At 42.0% G+C, this 19,966-nt stretch overlaps 1 protein-coding gene and 1 pseudogene across 2 annotated transcripts in view; both read right to left on the reverse strand.

Annotated features, from left to right (window-relative positions):
- Positions 1 to 19,966, reverse strand: part of PRKN (parkin RBR E3 ubiquitin protein ligase) — a 1,348,128-nt gene that overhangs the window by 596,078 nt on the left and 732,084 nt on the right. For both annotated transcript variants that reach the window (XM_043592715.1, XM_043592714.1), the window contains exon 6: positions 6,880 to 6,995. In XM_043592715.1, coding sequence (XP_043448650.1) covers positions 6,880 to 6,995 — 116 coding nt within the window. The remainder of the gene's footprint in view (positions 1 to 6,879; positions 6,996 to 19,966) is intronic.
- Positions 8,262 to 8,380, reverse strand: LOC122490740 (annotated as a pseudogene).

Raw genomic sequence — 19,966 nt, forward strand, 5'->3', positions numbered from 1 at the left:
CTCTAGTGCTATCACTCTCACACACACACACACACACACAGACACACACACACACACACAGACACACACACACACACACACACATTTTTCCATTGTTAGAACTAAAGCCATGTACTGAAAAAGGCCATGTTAAAGATTTCAGTTAAATTATGTGTCACTGTATCTGGAGTCTCTGAAGATGCTCTTTGGAGCCGATGACTGTATAAAACCATCAGCTCCCGTCTAATGCCAAAAATGACTAGAAAGGGTTAGGTTGATAAAATATGACCATTGAGCACTATCTCAAGTCTAGACAGAAAAATGACTTGTATATTAATTCTAAATCACAAAATAAATGCCAAATATAACTAAGATTAAAATGTGAATCAAGAGGAGAAGCCTAAGATATAACAAATGTATTCAAAGGGAAAGTTAAACTAAGATCCTATTTTTTTTAAATCTTTCTGTTAAATGAATGAACGAATGCATACCAAAATACTGACAAATGATAGTTAAATCACTATCTCCCTGGATACCAAGAGCAAGTATAAATGGACTTTGAGATAAATCTCTACCAATCTCCAAAAGCAAGTAAATTTTTTAAGTCTGCAATCCCAGGGCAGCACTATTTCGACAGGCTGAACGAATTTTAAGACAAATCTGAAAGCAAGAAAATTATAAAAAAAAAATTTATATCAAACAACAATGACATCAGAAACATAAGTCTTTGCTGGAAGAGTTAAGGATAATTACAGGGTAGGACCAGTTTTTAGATTTAATGTCCTACTAGGAGCTGAATTTTAAAACATGGTTCTGGCGAGTTAAATCTTGGCTGTGTAAAACCTGGTTATTTTTTAGTTTGTATTGAGCTTTGTAAACTTAAGAACGACAAAAAAAGGGAAAAAGTGCAGGAGTTCACTAGGCAACCTTAGAAGCAGAAAAGTGGGGATGATTTCTCTCTTTTTGCTCAATCATACCATGCGAATAATTTTTCTATTTTGTAAGTTTCAAACTTTACATTTTGAATTTTAAGAATACTACTACTGCAAAGTAAAATTCAACAAGCAGAAATACTCTTTTCCCCAGGGTGGGCACCCAACGTCAGGGTGAGTTCCAAGAACCACATTCTGGTCAGAAATACACTACAAGTCTCACTCTGGTTCTGCCCTGTCATCTTCATATGACAGAGTATCATTATTCCCGAGCTGAACTGAGGTATCCAGGAACGTTCTGAACCTCTCTGATGTCATTTCTATTGGAAATAGATAATATAGTCACTCTACCTTCAAGTGCTGTACTTTCTGTTCTCAGCTCAAGTTTTTGCTTTTTATTCAGTCCACTACTTTTTGTTCACATGTAAGACTATCAACTGATAACCTTGAGTGGATACCGATCAACTCACTACTGTAAGGATGTAGAGAGGACCACAAGGCTGGATGGCAGATGGGAACCTGCTGGTGCACATAAAATCTCAGGGTGTTCTGGCTCTCAAATAGTCCACTTTCTTTTCTTTAAGGGAGAGGAAAATATTTTACATGCAATGTAAACTCAAAGTGATGGGGTTTGGGGGTGATTGTCAGGGGGTTTGCAGCTGATGGTCAAGAAAGAATTCTTGAAGATGTCTTTGGTGCAAAAAGGTGATTTTATTAAAGCACAGGGACAGGGCCCGTGAGCAGGAAGAGCTGCACTAGGGTCCTGACGGGTAACTCATTACATACCCTCATGTTGGGAGGGAGTCAGGGATCGAGTAAGTCTCTAAGGTATTTTGGAAGCAAAGTTTCCAGGACCTCGAGGGGCTAGCTGCTGTTAGGAAAATATTATTTATCACTGTTTAGTAAAACCTCAGTCATGAGACCCTTCAGATGTATACTGGGGGGCCATAAGCTTGGAGTATGATTGCTAGCATATGCCTTGGAGGAGTTGACATAATGGAAGTTTCCAAAGGAATTATTTTTATATGTTAAAGTAGACTTACAGGATCTCGGGAGTCAGGATAACGTTAAGCTAAGATTCCCTTTTGCCCCAGCCAAGTGTCATCTTTAAGGCTGCTGAGCTCCTAGAGGGAGGTCGCTCTGCCTGTTTCAAGGACTTGTCTACGGGCTGTAGGCAGTAAAGGAAATTTAATGTTTCATTTGCCTTAGCTTCCCACATCACCATGGCAAGCAGTTAAACCTCTTTCCTTTGCTCTCGGGTAGCCAGGAGTGTCCGAGGAATATCACACAGATCCCACCTGGTGGCAGAGAGGTGCTGTTAGCCTGTCCTCTGCCCTCAGCTTGCCCCCCACTCCCTTATCAAAAGGACACAAACTGTGTACCTGAATGAAATTTTCAGCCTAACATCTGGAAAGGAAGAACACCGCTATCTTCTATATATTTTGTACATATTATAACCACATATGTGGGCTCTGGAAGGGAGTGTCACTGAAAACCTCATCTTTTATTTCTGCATCTCTCAGCAGGCAGGACCACAAATGAGTGTTTTCTCAAATGGTACGATCGATTTATAAGCTGTGCAAAAGCACTGCTCCTACCTTTTGCAAGCTTTTAAAACCAGTCAGAGTCTTATAGATTACCTATTCCAATTCTTGGATTTTGTAAGCAACCTGAAGGTCCAAGAGATTATGTTATTTTTCTAAGGTCAAAAAGTTAGCTTAGTGGCACTGGAGACCCTTGAATATACGTTATTATACACCTGTTGAGAAGTATTGTTAAGAGGGTAGACGAAAGTGATGTCAATCTCTTTTTACACAAAAGTACATGTTTGTACAGCACAACAATAAATAAAATTTTTACCTTGCTACTAATTCTCTACAAACTCTTTCAAAGGACAGAAACAGAATGAATACTTCCTAACACATGCCCTGAGCCAGAATTACTTTAAAGCTACAACCAGACAAAGACAATATAAGAAAACTACAGACCATCTCTCTCCTGAGCAAAGATGCAAATATCCCCAGCAAAATATTCATGAGTCAAATACAAAAAAGCATAAAAGATATATGCCATAGTCAAGTGGGACTGAACTCAGGTATGCAAACTGATTCAACATTCAAAAATAAATTCATGTAATCCAACACAAACTAAAACAATTTAAACAACAGACTAAAAGAGATAAACCATATAATATCGGTAGATACAGAAAAAGTATTTGACAAAGTCCAACTCCCATTCATGATAAACACTGTCTGAAAACTAGGAATGGAAGGTAACTACCTTGTGAAGGTAAATGGATAGGGAAGGAAGACATGAAACCATGTGTGTTCACAGATGACATAATAATCTATGTAGAAAACCTGAAAGAACCCACAAAATAATTCCTGAAATAATAAGCAGTTATAGCAAGGTTGCAGGATACCAGCCTGATATGCAAAAGTCAACCACTTTCCCATATACCAGCAATGAATAAGTGGAATTTGAAATTAACCCTCTGGTTTTAATCTATTATGTAGTTAATTATGCCTAATTTGACTAATGATGTATGATTAAGGCACACGCAAAAATAAATAAAAGAAACATAAAATATAAATAGATACCCCAAATTTTTATTTTCAATTCTGTAATTAAATAACTTATTTCCAGGAAGATGTGATATTTCAAAACCAAAACCAAGGAAATATATTTAAATGTAAATTCACAGGTCAGGAAATGTCATATTAATAAAGGACACACGGATATTATGTATTGAGTGAGAAAGTAATTGCAGAGGCCAGTTTTTTTTTTTAGATTTTTTTTTCAAAAAATTTCATATTGAGAAAGTTTTGCACTTTTGTCTCACAATAGAAAATGCAAAAAAAAAATGCAAACAAGCAAGGGAGAAATACTCAAACTTGCTAATAACAATTTTTAAAAAATATTGGGGCTTCTGGGTGAATCAATCAGTTGAGCATCTGACTCTTGACTATGGCCCAGGGTTATGGGATCCAGCCCCACACCAGGCTCCGTGCCCATGGGTACGTGCGTGCACACGTGCACTCTCTCTCGCCCTCTGCCCCTCCCCCATTCACGTGTGTGTGCATGCACTCTTTCTCAAAAAATTTTTTTTACTTAAAAAGTTTTTAAATTAAAAAAAATATTAATGACAAAATTAATGTTCTTTAGCAAATGGGCAAAAACTAAAAGTATTAACATTTAATAGTGTTGAAGATGCAGCAGGAAGCCGTCTCGAAGACAGGCAACCATAGTCTACAAGGGAAATAAACTTGGCAATATGCATCAGGCACCTTAAACATGTCCATGAACATTGACCTTTTGTTACCACTTCTACGATACTATTTTTAGACTCAAACATGCAGTCAGTGATTTCTGGAAAAGGATATAAATTTAAATGTTAGTCTAATATATATTTTGAAAATTTTTTTTTAGAGACAGAGAGGGACAGAACATGAGAGGGGAAGGAGAGAGAGACACACACAGAATCTGAAGCAGGCTCCAGGCTCTGAGCTGTCAGTGCAGAGCCCAGTGAGGGGCTCGAACCAATGAGCTGTGAGATCATGACCTGAGCTGAAGTCGGACGCTTAAGCAACTGAGCCACCCAGGCACCACTTAACCTCATATTTTTAATTAGAAAAAATTCAGATCACCAGCAATAGAGAAATGGTGAAATATCAGCTACCTAGTAAAAAAAATAAAAAACAACGAAACCAAACTTGTTTCCATGGGATATTTCATAGCAGGGAAAATTTATCATGATGTAATGTAAATGGAAAAAAGCCAGATACAAACTATATATACAATGATTACATATAGCGCGTATGCACACACACACCGTGTATGTATGTATGTGTGTGTGTGTGTGTGTGTGTGTATATATGCAAATATTTAGGCTTAAGAATTTAAGATACTGGAAAGAATTAAACCCAAATCTTGCTAACCATGAGGGTAAACAACTAACATTTTTAGGTTTTTTTGTGTTTGTTTGTTTTTGTGAGTGAATCACTTCTAAATTAAAAAAGAAAGCATTAGCAGGAAAAAAAACCCATAACAATCAGCAAAGTACAACATAAGGTACTATTGTGTCCTCATGTAGGCTTTTATGACATCCCTATGCATGGAGCTTTCAGTATAAGAGGAGGGGGCCTCTTTCTTTATTTTACATACAGGGCATCCCCCTGCTGTCTTATACAAGAAGGGACCTCACCTAGTCAAGTGGTTGGTTATACACACACACACACTTCAGTCTAACTGAAAACAGTAGCTTCTATTTATAAGATCACCCAAAAATAATACTAGGAAAGATTTTATTGCCACAGACGGTATTATTTTTCAGCAGTGCTGTCCCTGCGCATCTGGGAAGTGGCTTTCTTCCCTGAATGGATGTTAGGAGCTGCTAATACAAAGCCGACAGCTCAGTGGCAGGCAAGCACAGAGAGCTATGCCCACAGTTAAGGGAACACGATCAACACCACACACCCTAATGCCATCTTTAACAACTTTAATGGAAGGTTTTTAAATACTGGCTGGTGGCCGCATTCTGACTTAGAGAGAAACCATTTCTCCTTTGAAAAACAGAGACGTGATGTTAATTAATTGCCTGGTGCTTTCAGAGCAGTTGAGGACTCCCAGCCCCTTCCCTGAAAGACCAGAAGAATCAGCTGTTCTTGCATGTTGAAAACGTTAGCCATGTGCAATCATTCACCTTACCGAGGGATGTTGAAAAGCTGCATTTTAGGCAATATTGTGGAATTCTCTCTCACAGCAGAAACTAAAAATGCAGCAGCAAAAAAAAAAAGTCTCATTTTTCTCCCTTTTCTGGAAACAAGTGTGTCCAACTGAGGCTGTTAAGGATTTTAGGATTCTATTAGTCAACCTGTTTTGTTTACATTAAAGGACAGAAGTATTATGTTCGAAGTATTAATAACCACTAATCACGAAATCCCAGAGTTTAAGGTAACTCTAAAAGGCCACCTAACACAGTCCCCAAGGCCAAAGAGGCAACCCTGAAATGCCGAGGGTATATATCTGTCTTTGCTTAAAAGTCTGCAATAAGCAGGATTCTTTGACTTTATTCATGAATGCGTTTTGGCATTTCCCAGAAAGTTCTTCTTGATATCAGGGCTAAGACCCCGCTCTTGCAATTTGAGCTTCTAGACGACCGCAGAGAATATGTACTAAAGCTAATTTCTTTTACTCTGTTCATTTGAATAACATAAAGTAAGAGATTCTACTCTCAGACATCAACTCTGTAGATTAAATAGGCGCAGAGTTTTCCACTCGGTCCTTGCCTCCCAAGCTATAATTCAAATCTAGTCATTATCCCTGTTTTCCCAACGAGGCATCTCCACACGTTCTTTCTTCCATTATATTCACTGAGATTTCCCCAACTAGCTACATGCTTTTATTTGGGGCGTATGGATACATGCGAAGCCCCGACACACATACAGGCAAGTTACGTGGAAGAACAGAAGTGTATGAAAGAGACCTTTTTAAGATAAAATGTTGGGGCGCCTGGCTGGCTCAGTCAGAAGAGCATGCGACTCCTGATCTCGGGGTTGTGAGCTCGAGTCCCACATTGGCTGTAGAGATTGCTTCAAACAAAATGTTATGGATCATGTATTCCAGGAATAAATGGTGCTCATAAATTGTCATGGCATTCCTAACACTAGCTTCATGTTTTACTTCCGTTTAGAACTCACCGATATCAACCCATGTGTTTATTTTTTAAGATTACACTACTTTTAGACATAAGTCATCTCTTTTCTATCTTGGGATCCTATTCGACCACTGACCACACGAATGATTTGGTACTTTGAGCAGTCTGAGAGTGAAATATACCCACGTTGGGCAAACGGCGTCGAAGCAAAGCAGACACTCCTCAAGAAGGAGAAACCACTGAGGAGGCTTATGTGAGAAGCCACCACAGGAAAGCAGCATGTGGAGGGTGACAGCGTCTTCAGATCCTTACCTGATGTCGGTACATGTTATGCAGGTGATGCCTCGACTGTTTGTTGTGATCAGGTTCAAAGCCACTGATGTTTCCTTGTCAGCGGTTGGGTGTGCTCCACATTTAAAGAAAAATTCCTGGAAGGATGAGAACTATGTCAGAAATCACAGACATGGAACTCAGCTGGCCATTTCCCCCTCTCTGGAAACATTTTCACATTAAACAAAACTCTTTGGGCAAGAGAGGAAATCTATTATGAGGTATGAGTTAGAAATAAGTCCACATGGAATCTTTGGAAGGAAACTAAATGCCCTTGTGCCACTACTCAACAATCCCCTTTTTAGGAGGGTCGAAGTGTCTGTGTTTGACTTCCTTTCCCCTGTTGGCCGTGGAGCTGGGGAGATGCTCGGTGACCCTGGTTTAGCAACGCCCTTCCATGATAAGTGAGTCTAATAGAAGAACCCAGTGTGACTGCAGGAGGAAGCCTGAAATGGTATGTCACAAATGAGGAAAGGGAGACGCCGAGCCAAGCAATGATTTGCCCAAAGTCAAACAATCAGAGGTGAAAGTGGGAAGTAACCAGGCTTCCTAAGGGGAAACCCAGTGAGTTTTCTACAGCACCACAATGCAGTTGGTCAGTCAGCAGCAAAGATGTGGTCCAGAGTAAGGAATCTAGGGAACAGTACTCTACATAAGAATGTGCATACACGCAGACTTACAGATTAGCAGAGTGTGACCCTCCCCAGACGCTCCCTGAACCTTTCTCTGCCGCCGAACAGGGTCCCAGAATTCCCTGGGAGACTCCAGCCCCATGCCCCACACTAAGTGAGGGAATGTTCCACACCTGTACTTCTCTTCTTAATTGGCTTCTCCAGCCTTGTCTTGCACACACTCCCTTAATTTAGCTTTTCACATAGGTCACATTCTTTTGATTGCTTATATTCTCCCTTCTCAACCCAAATCTTCTTTTTCTTTTTCTTTTTCTTCATTTCTTCCTCGTTATGTCTCTATTTGTTCACACGCCTCTTTACCCTTCATACACTGGGGTGTTGAGCACAGTAACCACTCTGCCTCTTGCCTAACAGTCTTTGCACTCCCATGATAATCACGTCCATGAAGTTCAGTTTTCTGCTACGGCCAAAATTCAATACAGGTGCATCTCTGGACAACAGAAGGACACTTGTCCACCTCATATTCCCCGCTTCCCCCAACTCCATTTGAGTATAACTACTTGGAATCTGGGAAGTATCTCCCTTTAAACACTAGACTTTGCCTTTGGTTAAAGCTCCACATATTAAGTGCTTTTGGCTTCGTGGGACTTTGGGGGTGTTTGTTGTACTCCTCACTCTGCATTGTAGCCTAAGAGCACCCACGGACACCATGCAGATGAATATATGTGGCTGTGTTCTAATACAACTTTATTTACAAAAACATTTAGTTTTCAATAGTTAGCAATATTAGTTAGCAATAATCGTGCCTCGGATAAACCTCATTGGCTACGATACTGCCACTGTGCAAAGCTTACAAAAACATTTAGGAAATGGGATTTTGTCCACAGGCCGCTGATGGTCCACCCCTGAGGTATTGTGGAATACCTTACTCATATTTGCATCTTAACAGTGTCCAGTATAGAACAGGCATCAGATAGATTTTCCTAAATAAAAAAAAAATCGACAGCTTTATTAACAAAATCCTATCATCATCCCTTTACACATTTGGCAGCACCACCCTTAATTTATTCTTTCCCTACTTGTAACCCAACTGGCTCCTTCTCCTCGGACCTGAGATACAGGGAGCAACACCTGTGGCTTCCAACGCTGGTGTGCCCCGGAGACACCTGCTGGGCTAGAAATTGCTGGACCCAACGCCAGGTTTCTCTAATTCGGGAGTTCTGAGGCAGGGCCAATGATTTGCACTTCTCACATGCTGGCAGGTTATGCTTTTACTGTCGCCCTGGGAGCCGCACACTTGAGAAACACCGAGTTATACTGACATCAGTGGCAAAGGGAGTAAACTCTGTTTCTTCTCTCAGAAGACGACAGCTGAAACATACCTCACTTACCACATCGGGAAGTGATGCCATGTCTCTGGTAATATGTGTTACTCTCCAAAAATCTGAAGGGTGCCACTGTACAGAGAAGTGTCCCAAAGCCAGCTGTCTGCAGCCCAGGCTCTTCTGAATTGCAAGGGTCTTACCAGCCCCAGACGGTGTAACTGCTAGTTAACCAGAACCTATGCTATCTGGGGCGAGTGGCCTGTTAGTCCTCCTCCCTGCAGTCTTCAGGCCCACAGATGACAGTGTGACAACAGTCTTGCTATAATAGATGGCGTGTCCAGTGCTTCTGATGAGTGCCTGTTTAGGTATGTCCTTGGCATCATGTCTATGAGCCCATGTCTTTCCTTGAAGCAGCATGGACATCATACTGATTGGTCCCTTTTTTTTTTTTTAACATGGAATGCTACCCTTTTCACACAACCTTTTGAAATTTTACAAATCCTTCAGAGGTCAGTTCAAGGATATTAAGAAAAAGCTTTAAAGCAATTCCTGACTGCCTAAACAAAAAGTGTGGAGGGCATGACTGGCCCTTATGAAATACACTGAGTTAGCTGCAAGTACTTTTTGTGGACATGAAAAAAAAAATCCTGCTCATAACACAAAATAATTCCTCCAAAACAGCTGAGTTGGCTGGACTATTGAGAAGGTATTTCATATACAGATAAATAGATAGTATTTGTATTTTTTCTTCTTAGCTTGCAAAAAACTACTGGTAGATGTTCAGCTAACAAATCACAAACTGTTCTAATACCAGATAGAAGTCAGCCAGATAAAAGCCAAAATCCTTTTTATTGAGGGGAATGGATGTTTGTAGATAACAGTATAAAAAGTTAGAGATATTTGGAAAATTCCAGTGTTTCACATGGGGTGATAAAACGAAAATACGAATTATCAACTCTGTGTATTAAATATATATGTCACATTGGTGAATTTCAGCACTCTCTCCACCAATTTTTATGAAAGGAGGCTCTTCTGTAGTACTAGAGTAACTGGCAAGAATGGTGGAGGGTCTGAGACTTCACCCTGCTTGCAAGTTAACAGGTTAATATGCTACAGTCTCATGGATGCTGGCAGAAGACACAAGACTCCTGGGTCAGAGACAAAGGACTGTGTAACTCAGAGCCCAGGCAGAATGAAATATGGATGTCACGACCATGCCATTCCCCCTGCTCCCCAACAACTATGGGATGAAGCAGATGAACTAAGCTACATGCTACACCTGTGGTGGGTCTGAACCACAGCTGAGGACTCTGAACCCTGGGAACCCAGATCTTCAATAAGCAGCTGTAGGCAAACCTTCCTTTTGTCCTCAAGGGGGATACTGTCTTTATGATACTGGATAATAAGCAGATCTGCTCCATGATCTCCTTAAAACGATCATCCAGAACAAAAGGGTAGAGTAGGCACCTCCCTTACAACACGCAGAAACGCAGGAGAATCCTAGAGAACTCTCTCCCAATATTAGTGACACCTCTTCTGGCAGACTAATCACTAGCATGATCTGGTGGTTTCCTGTCCTATGTAATCAGTGAGCTAGGATGTTGGTAGTCTTTTGATATTTTCAGTCTGCATGCAAAACACACAACTAATAAAGCAAAGCTTTACTAAGAAGTAAAGAAACAGAAGAAGCTTGCAAAAATTTCTACCTTGGGTACCTCAGCTTGCTTATAGAGGGTTGTCAATTCAATACAGCTGCATGATTCTTTTGGAGTAGCTGTGAATTTTGCCTTTCTGTGTTTTATTTCTCTTGATTGCTCAGGGTTAAAAAAAATCATGGGAGCCAAAGCCAGAAAAGTCATCTAGCTAGACTCCACATAGCATGTTCAGAAAGCTGACTCCACTGTGGTGAGATGCAGTCATCAGGGGGATGACACCATCTCCATCCCAACATGGGGCCCAGGAAACACTGCAAGCTGGAGTGAGTGACAGCAGTTATGCTCCAGGGCCGTCTGCTTGACGTGGCCTTACTCTAGTTTCAGTAGGTGCTGGGTTTGACCAGCAAAATAAATTCCGTGTCACTAGGGAAACAGACCCCTGTGGGTGCAGCAGGGAAACATCCTCCTTCGTGAGGGAGGACATTCGTCAATCCTAGTGAAGGCAATATGGCTCCCTTCAGTGTGGGTGAAGAAAGATTCCCTAAGGGGCCCACCCCATATTTTACAAATACCAGCTCAAGATAAATCAGCTACAAAAATAAACAAAGCAAACCAAACCAAAACAAACAAACAAAACAACCAAGTCCTGAAAAATTAAATGAATTCTTCCACCTAATCAGGAACAACAGTTCCCATGGGATGGCTCATTTCATTTGGATCCACAGACTCAATTCTGGGAAGCCATAATTAATTAGCAAGAAGCTAAAATGTATAACAGTAATTGGCCAGGTTTTTTTTTTCTGTGTTTTCAATGATAGTGTAAACTATTAAAAAAAAAAAAAACTGAACCCAGAATAAGACCTTGAAAATGAGCTTGGTTATACTATTATAACCATGTTAAATGCTATGCATTTTCCACCTTATTAGTACTAAACAGAAAATCTAAACTCCAGCACAGTTATATTCTTTAAGTTCACAGAAATGTATTTGCATTTTTACCATTTCTGTGGACAAGGCTATGATTCTTTCCTTCTGCTGTCACTGAGTTCTTGTATTTTATCATAACTCATCTATCTTTCACTTCAGGCCATGGAGGCCTGACCCTCTAACCAAATCAGACCCATAAAAACCAAGAGTGTACATCAAGGGAAGACCTGTAAACATTTCAGTTCAGCTGCTGGTGGCATTCCCAAAAGCCACCCTCCTCTTAACTCCACTCTGCCACCTGACTCCTGACTCATTACCAGTGTCTCTCACAAAGAGGGACATGGCAAGAAGTATGGAAACAAATAAGGCAGTGAAATCTGAAAGTAGATTTTTACCAAGAACCCACTTGTGTAAGAACTTACAGGATCAGACTCTAATTAGTCAACTCCAAACATAAATTAAAGTGTTCCAAATTTCTATAAAAAGAGCTAACAAACAACTACCTGGAAAGCCTCGCATGTCCCAACCACAAGCTAGTTCCACAAACCTGAAAAAATAGCAATGAGACCCACATCTTCCTCTTCATTTATGAATCTTCTAACAGCTTTTATTGAACCTCCTAGAATTAATGAGTTTTATAGATACTGCTTAACCATAATGTTTTCGAGATAGAATATTTGTCTTGACTTTACAAAGAGTTAAATTCGATGTTAGTCCCTAAATCTTTCTTAATTAATATGCTCCAAAGAAAGCACACCTTTCTCTCTGTTTTTAAAGTTTATTTTTATTTATTTTGAGAGAGAGAGAGAGAGCAAGCAGGCAAGAGCCCAAGCCGGCTCTGCTCTGTCAGCACAGAGCCCGATGCGGGGCTCGAACTCACAAATCGTGAGATCATGACCTGAGCCGAAGTCAAGAGCTTAACCCACTGAGCCACCCAGGCACCCCACACCTTTCTCTTGATAAAATAAAAGGGACACATGATTTTCATTGGAAGGTTGTGGTACGTGGTTTGTACTGAACAAGTAACTGGCCATCTGCATGGGTCAGAGTCAAGTTAGGGAAACAGGACCCACGCCAGGCAGTTCAGCTGAGGGAATTTAATGCTAAGGTGTAGTCACAAAGGTGGTGGAAGCCACATAGGGCAGGAAGCCACCCTGAGATCAGCAGCTTTTGGGCTCCAGTCACCTGAGTGGGAAGAGTTGGCTGGGAGGTCTGCTGGGAGCTGGGAGGGTGAACGAGAGGCAGCCACTATCAGAAAAATGCTTCTGGAAGAGAAAGCAAGGAACATCCTGGCCTCTGCCTTCTCTCTGACCTCCCAGCTCCCTCCAGGCCTCTCCTGGGCAGAGCCAGCCTGAAGCAAGGGAATCTGGGAGCTGGCACTGGCCATGACCAGCTCGATATACCACACAGGGAAGGGCAGGGCAGGGGGTTCTAGAAACAAGCAGCAGGTGACCGGTGCACCTTCGAAAGGCAGAGCCTGTCTGTCAAGTCCCGGTTCTTTGCCTTTCACTGTCTGTTGGTGGTGGCACTTTCTAATCAGCCTCCACAAAAGAAACAAAGATACATTCAGCTATGGCTCTGTAAAGTGTATTAAACACACACAAATATTTATACCATTTGTGGACTGAGTTCAAACTCAAACCTGTGAAAAGATGAACCACCCAAATTTTCAAGTAAGAGAGACCGAGGACATAAGGCTACTGTTACGATTTACGAGAAAACTGGTAATGAGCATCTTACATCCCTCTCTGTCGAAGGGTCCTCATGCTTCCCAAGTTACCAAAGACGACCTGTCACTTAGAATCAATCTAAGTGTCTCCCATGGAACTAAAACTTCTATCAATAGCCAGCAACGAACAGACATCCTCACTGCAGGCTCTAACAGTTCCTCCTTTGGTTGGATGCAGATTCTTTTGTAAGAAACGACTGATGCTTTTAGGTCTTAATATCCATTTACTATCCATTATTCATATTAATATTATACCTTTAGTTTTCTCTAAGCTAAAATCTGACAAACAGCATATAATTCCCATATTCTGCACCTGCTCCATAAGGAAAGCCTGTAACTGAGCGGTGCCAAAGCCTGTTCACCTGGTGACTTAGAGCATCTGAGCCTTCGTGCTGATGTGTTAGACTTACTTGCGGTCCGTATACAAACTAACTGTACAACTTGTTTGATCGCATAATACTTGTACACTTTGCTAATTTACCAACGCTAGGTATAAAGTTAGGTTACACCCAGTTAAACAAATAGAATCTCAAAAGCTACTGAGTCTGTTATCATGTGCAAATTTGTTTTCTCTTAATAAGGTGCCAACAAAGCCTCTAGATGATGTGCAAACTTTATCGGGACAAAGAAAATCAATATACTCCCATAAAAAGGAAAACCACACTGGATCTTTGCTGAGGACGGTTGCGGCCAGGTCCACACCATGACCACTGCCAAAGCCTTAAGGAAGGCTGCATGCTTTCTCCACGGCCCTGCATCGATTAACAACAAATGCACACATTATATGCACATGGTACATGTACATCCACATGGTATATGCACATAGCTTGGTACACGCATATGCCAAGCTAGCCCATGCTAAGCAGCAGAAAGAAAGCCTTCGACGTTAAGCCAGCAAGCACATGGCTCTCCACTTTCACCTTTGGTCAGGTCCATAGTATTTCCGCTGTCCTACCACTACAGCTATTGTTAAATTTCAAAAGTATTTTAAAATTTGTATCTTATTACCAAAGCTAAAAGTATAAACTGGGTCCATTCCCTAGGCCAATGTATAAGAAATAATACAAATAAAAATGAAATTCTAAAATCCAAAAGGCTCTGGAAACACAAAGCCTTTTGTCCTCATTTGTCCTCGAAATGTTGCCACAAGTAAAATTTAATGGCGAGACTGGACGTGAACTGGCTTGGCATGATCTCTGGCCCGTATTTGTCCAACTCAGTGTGACTGTCCCCACTTTGTAGTGCAACGTCGTTGTTTTTCTTTTTAAATGAGAAGGTGTAGGCATGCAGTCCTGGAGCTATTTCAGAGTTAAAATGTATGAATTGCATAATCTTTCTAAAATCAAAAAGTTTCTGAATTTAAAACACTTCAGACTTCAGGGTCGTAGATAAGCGATTACTATTCTACACCTAAATTTTTTAAAATTCTTGCTAATCCAACAGGATGATCCTCGAAGTGCTAGATACAGTCCTCTACGTGAATCACTGCAATGGTAGTTTTGATTCAGTCCGAAAGAACAGTTCAAGCCTACTTCAAATATGTACATAAGTAGACCCTTGCATACTTCTCACCTTTCCCTGTGACGCCAGATCTAAACAATTACAGATGTTAGGGCGACATGCCTTCTTCTTCCATGCCTGGATCGGAAGTTCTTCCACTGTCCAGAAGTTTATTCTATTGTAACATGCCCAGTCACCATGCATTATTTATTATTTTTAAGACTAAAAGTGGGTGTAAAAGAAAGCACATCAAATGAATCCTGAAAAGAGTAAACTACAAGGTTCAAAGTCATTGTGGATGCTTATAGAATGCGTAAGTTTGGGGGCGCCTGGGTGGCTCAGTGGGTTAAGCACCGGACTTCGTCTCAAGTCACGATCTCGCGGTTCGTGGGTTCGAGCCCTGTGTCAGGCTCTGTGCTGACAGCTCAGAGGCTGGAGCCTGCTTCGGATTTTGTGTCTACCTCCCTCTCTCTTTCTGCCCTTCTCCTGCTCGCCCTCTGTCTCTCAAAAATAAATAAACATTAAACAAATGCATGAGCTTGTATAGATGGCTTTGTTCAGACAAGAAAATAAAACAGTCTCAGAACAACAAAGAATGGAACTCATCAATACAGAGAACAGATTGGCAGTTACCAGAGGTGGGGGATGGATGGGATGGGGTGGGGGCGTGGGTGAAATGGGTGAAGGTGATTAAATAGAACAAATTTCCATTTATAAAATAAACAAAGCAACAGAAGATGATCCTCATTCCCAGTGGGTAATCGCTCAGTCATGCTCAGATCATTGTACCTCCCTTTCTCTTCACTAGTCCAGGGTGCACAGATGGCCAGCTCAGTCAGAACACACAAATTCCCCTACTGTGAACACAGAGAGAGAACCTGTCTGAGAATCAAGCCAATGTTCAGAAGAGAACAGAAACAAGAGACAGAAAGGCAGAGTTCCAGTGACAGCATTTGTGACCTGGATCCAGCTATGCCTGTTTCCCTGGTTACTTAAGTTACCATATCTGCCCTAAGTAATAGCCAAGCTCCCAGGGATTATTTTCCCCAAATGTTTACTCATAGAAAAGAAAGAAAGAAAGAAAGAAAGAAAGAAAGAAAGAAAGAAAGAAAGAAAGAAAGAAAGAAAGAAAGAAAGAAGGAAAGAAAGAAGGAAAGAAAAAGAGAGAAGTGTGATATTTTCTCCCTGCTCAATCCTGACCAGGGGCTGGAGATACAGAGGTAAACAAATCCCTGAAGGAATCCAGAAGCCTGGAGGAGAAAGACACTTTAACAAACATTTGCACACACATACACACACACACACACACACACACACACACACACAAAGTGGTAAATGCCGTAGAGATGCCTGAGCACTGAGCTGCGGGGGCAAGAGAGGGATGGTGACCAGTTTAGGGGAGAGTGAGAAGGTTTTGCTTTTGAGGAGATACCTGAACTGGGTTTTACAAGGGCAGGCTTTGCCAGGTGAAGGCAGGGAAGTGAGTGCAGGAACAGCGGTGAGCACAGGGAGGCCAGACTCACAGGGGTGGAGGGAGCTTGGGCAGGTGAGTAATGGGAAATGTGTGATTCTTTCTGCACATAAACATTGATCCGAGCCCTCCATACTGCTGCTTATGCTTTGAAAGCCTGCAACTGTTCTTGTTAGTAGACTCTGTCAGTCTCCCCACCAAAAAGGACTAAGCTGTGACACAAAGAATATGCACTATGACTAGTTCTCTGTCACCAATTTTCAAAGATTCCCCCCTTCAAAACAGGTTTTTGATTTTTTTTTTTAAACTTAGCAGGGCATAGAAACCTCCGAGATAAATTTCCACATTATCTTTCAGACTGGAACACAGAATTCTTTTTTTTCTTTATTATCTTGAGAAGGCTTTCACTCCAAGGGTTGTGCCCTAGATAAGGTATCACTGGAGAATTTTGACAGCAAATGCCTTGACCATGGCTGTTAATGTTTCTCATCTTGTGCAAAATCATCTTGCTCTTAGCATCCATTAAAGGTCCTTGACTCCAACCGTCCTGGAACATAGGAACAGCTGCCTTAGTTGTATTTATTCCATAGGGTATGGGCTCCCTGAATGCGAGTTGAGAGGCCCCTATGGCCAGAGGACATATTCACAACATTTAACTTATTCCCAGGAATTCCTGGCTGGCTCGGGAGAATCTGGTTAATGATTTGCACAGAACCACAGTCATTCTTTCTCCAGATCTGACGTTCCTTTGACTAGTTAGTTGTTCCAGTGTGGTCCTCATGTTCCTTGGATTTCCATCACCTTTGCATTAATGTCTGGCGATGTAACTTCCCTCCAATGTAACAGTAGTTACTTATGTGATATCATTGGCTCAGTATCCAAGTTGAATACATCTTCTTAAATTTTGCAGCCTAGCCAGACTATAAAAGACAATATTCATTATTCTAGCTGTTCTTTAATTCCTTTGGAAGCTAAAGGTTTCATAAGCTCTCATAATGTGTCAGCTTGAGAGAACATAAAGGCATCACAGCCTTTGCTAGTTTCATTATTTAGGCAAAGCCTTCCAGCTTCTGCTCTCAGATGAACAAAATAAGATGTTACAACATTTTTCTGTTAACAGAGCTCTTCTTCTTATAGCCTTCCCACCGCCACCACCACTGATTACATTAGTTGGGACCTCTAGGAGAGGGCACAGAAACAAATATTCGTTAGCTGGAAATAATTTGCAAGAAATGGAGGGGCAGGGTCATAATTTTGAAAATTTACAATGACTCAACACCCCTAGATGAGTTGTGTTCCCAGTATTTTCCAGGCAATCTCTAGAAATCGGCGGTTGTTTTATATTTATTTCTAGATGTGAAAAAAAATCATTCTAATTTTGATTATTCTCATCAACAATGGTAAATAATGTGAAAGAATTGTTTAATGCTGTCATTTTCCTCATTGCATACCTTCCAGCTCAAGCACACTTCCCTGAGCAAAGCCTTTGGAGCCTTTTCAACATCATATGCCCCACCATTTTTCCCTCCCCTGACCCTACACAGTCTTGCTATAAAGACCCTTTTCCTGCCCTGAAAGCTATGCTCTCCCTATTACCTTTGATCCTTTAAACACAATTTCTCCCTATATGGACTGTCTTTCTCCCACCTTTGCCAGTCACTTTACCCTTGAAATCCCCAAGGGTCCTTCATGCCTCAGTTTACATGTCATCCGCCCATAGAGCTTTCCTGATTCCTCAGGACTGGGTGAGAGGTGTTTCCATGTTACCCCCTCGCTCCTATCCTGTTCTGTGCTTAGTGTCTGCCAAGCCCTTGTTCTATGGTATTGACATCACCTTCCTGTCTAGGAGACTCCTTCAAGCGCAAACAACCTGAAGGCATCTCATCCCCCACCTGGCCCAGGGCTGAATGCACAGCAGGTGTCAAATCACTTGAAAGACTTGAAGAGTAAGAAAGGAAAGTGGGGGGATTTTCAGGGAAGGTGGCAGAGTAGGAGAATCCTAAGCTCAACCTGTCCCACAGATAGAAGTAGATAATACCCACATCGACGTAAGCAACAAACCAACAAGCAAACCTGAAGACTGGCAAAAAGACTCTCCACAGATAAATGTGGAGTAGAAGTGACATTGAAGACGGTAGGAAGGGTGGAGATTTGGTAGGGAGCCAAGTGGACTTTGAGGACCATCTGCAAGAGGAAAGGACATAAAGGGCATGGAGACGGGGTAGGAGCAGGCTTCCACCCCAGGCACCCCGGGCACCTGGGACCTGCACGAGGAAGACAAATCTCCATAACGTTTGGTTTGGAAAACCAGAGGGCCCTGATAATCAGTGGGGTTTAATCCCCGGGACTTTAAAAACCAGTGGGCTCCTCTCTGAGAGAGCTGGGAGGGTGGAGTCACTTCCCTTAAAGAGACAGCACAAAAACAGCCCTGCAGAGATACAGCACAGAAGCAGCAGTTTGAAAGACACCTGGGGTATAGGGCATGGAGATTTGTCTGCTAATCCCAGAGCATGTGCTGGAGGTGCAGGGATCTTTGGGAGACTTCTCCAAGAGCAAAGGAGCACCATTTCCTTCTCCCACTGACCAGCTGGATACACGAACACCTGTGGGAACCGGTGTGGTGCCAACATTCTCCACCTAGCTTGCTAATAGCAGGTCCCATCCCCATGTGCTTCTGTGGATCTACCCCCTCCCACCCAGCCTGCCTCGGCAGTTTTCCCGGGCATCGACAGGTCTCCTCCTGTAGCAACCATGTGGACCTTCCTGGCATCACATGCCCTGCCCTTCATGTTCTCCTGTGGACCCACCCCTTCCACCGAAAACAGTTCCACAAGCCTGGCAGCGTGCCACCAGCCCCAAGAGGGGCCAGCCCCCTCCAAAGAGACTTCTGCTCCAGGGGGAGAAGAAGTTATCGTTTAAACCACTTGTAGCCCCAGAGGTGGGCTGGCAGCGGACATCGGGTCTGACTGCAGGTCTGCTGACCAATGAAAGCTTCTCAGGAGATGACGCAAGGAGAGCACCCTGTAGTTTGGTGCAACTGCATCTCTGGCAAATGCCGGGTCTGACTCAACTCAAGCCCAGATCAGCTCGAGACTGGCCAACTAACAACAGAGGGACCAAACCTTTCCCACAAGAGGCAAAGAGAGCCACTGCAGACAGCTGGACTGAAGGAGAATATGGCTCAGCCACCACAGTGGGGCACACACAACAAAGATAAGAAACACCCCTGATTTGCCAGTTCAGGTAAGCAGGGGACATTACACTGTAGGGCACCATAGGACCTCTACTTCATAAGGCCACTTCTTTTTCTTTCTTTCTTTCTTTCTTTCTTTCTTTCTTTCTTTCTTTCTTTCGAGAGATAGAGAGAATGAATGGGGGAGGGACAGAGGGTGAGAGGGTGAGAGAGAGAGAGAGAGAGAGAGAGAGAGAGAGAGAGAGAATCTTAAGCAGGCTCCATTCTTAGTGTGAAGACCAATGTGGGGTTTGAACTCATAACCCTGGGATAAGATCTGAGCTAAAATCAAGAGTGAGACATTCAACCAACTGAGTCACCCAGGGGCCCTACCACTACTTTCAAGAGCCAGAAACATAGTTAACTTTCTTAACACAGAGAAACAGACCCAGAGAGGTAGACAAAATGAGGAGACAGATGAATATGTCCTAAATGAAAAGACAAGACAAAAATCACAGCAAGAGAGCTTCAACAAAATGGAAATAAGTAATATGCCTGATAGAGAATATAAAGTAATGGTCATAATCACTAGAATTGAGAAAACATGGAGGACCTCAATAAGACCCTCAAAAAAGAGAGAGAAAACATATAAAATATC

Source organism: Prionailurus bengalensis, chromosome B2, assembly GCF_016509475.1.
Source record: "Prionailurus bengalensis isolate Pbe53 chromosome B2, Fcat_Pben_1.1_paternal_pri, whole genome shotgun sequence".
Classification (NCBI taxonomy): Eukaryota; Metazoa; Chordata; class Mammalia; order Carnivora; family Felidae; genus Prionailurus; species Prionailurus bengalensis.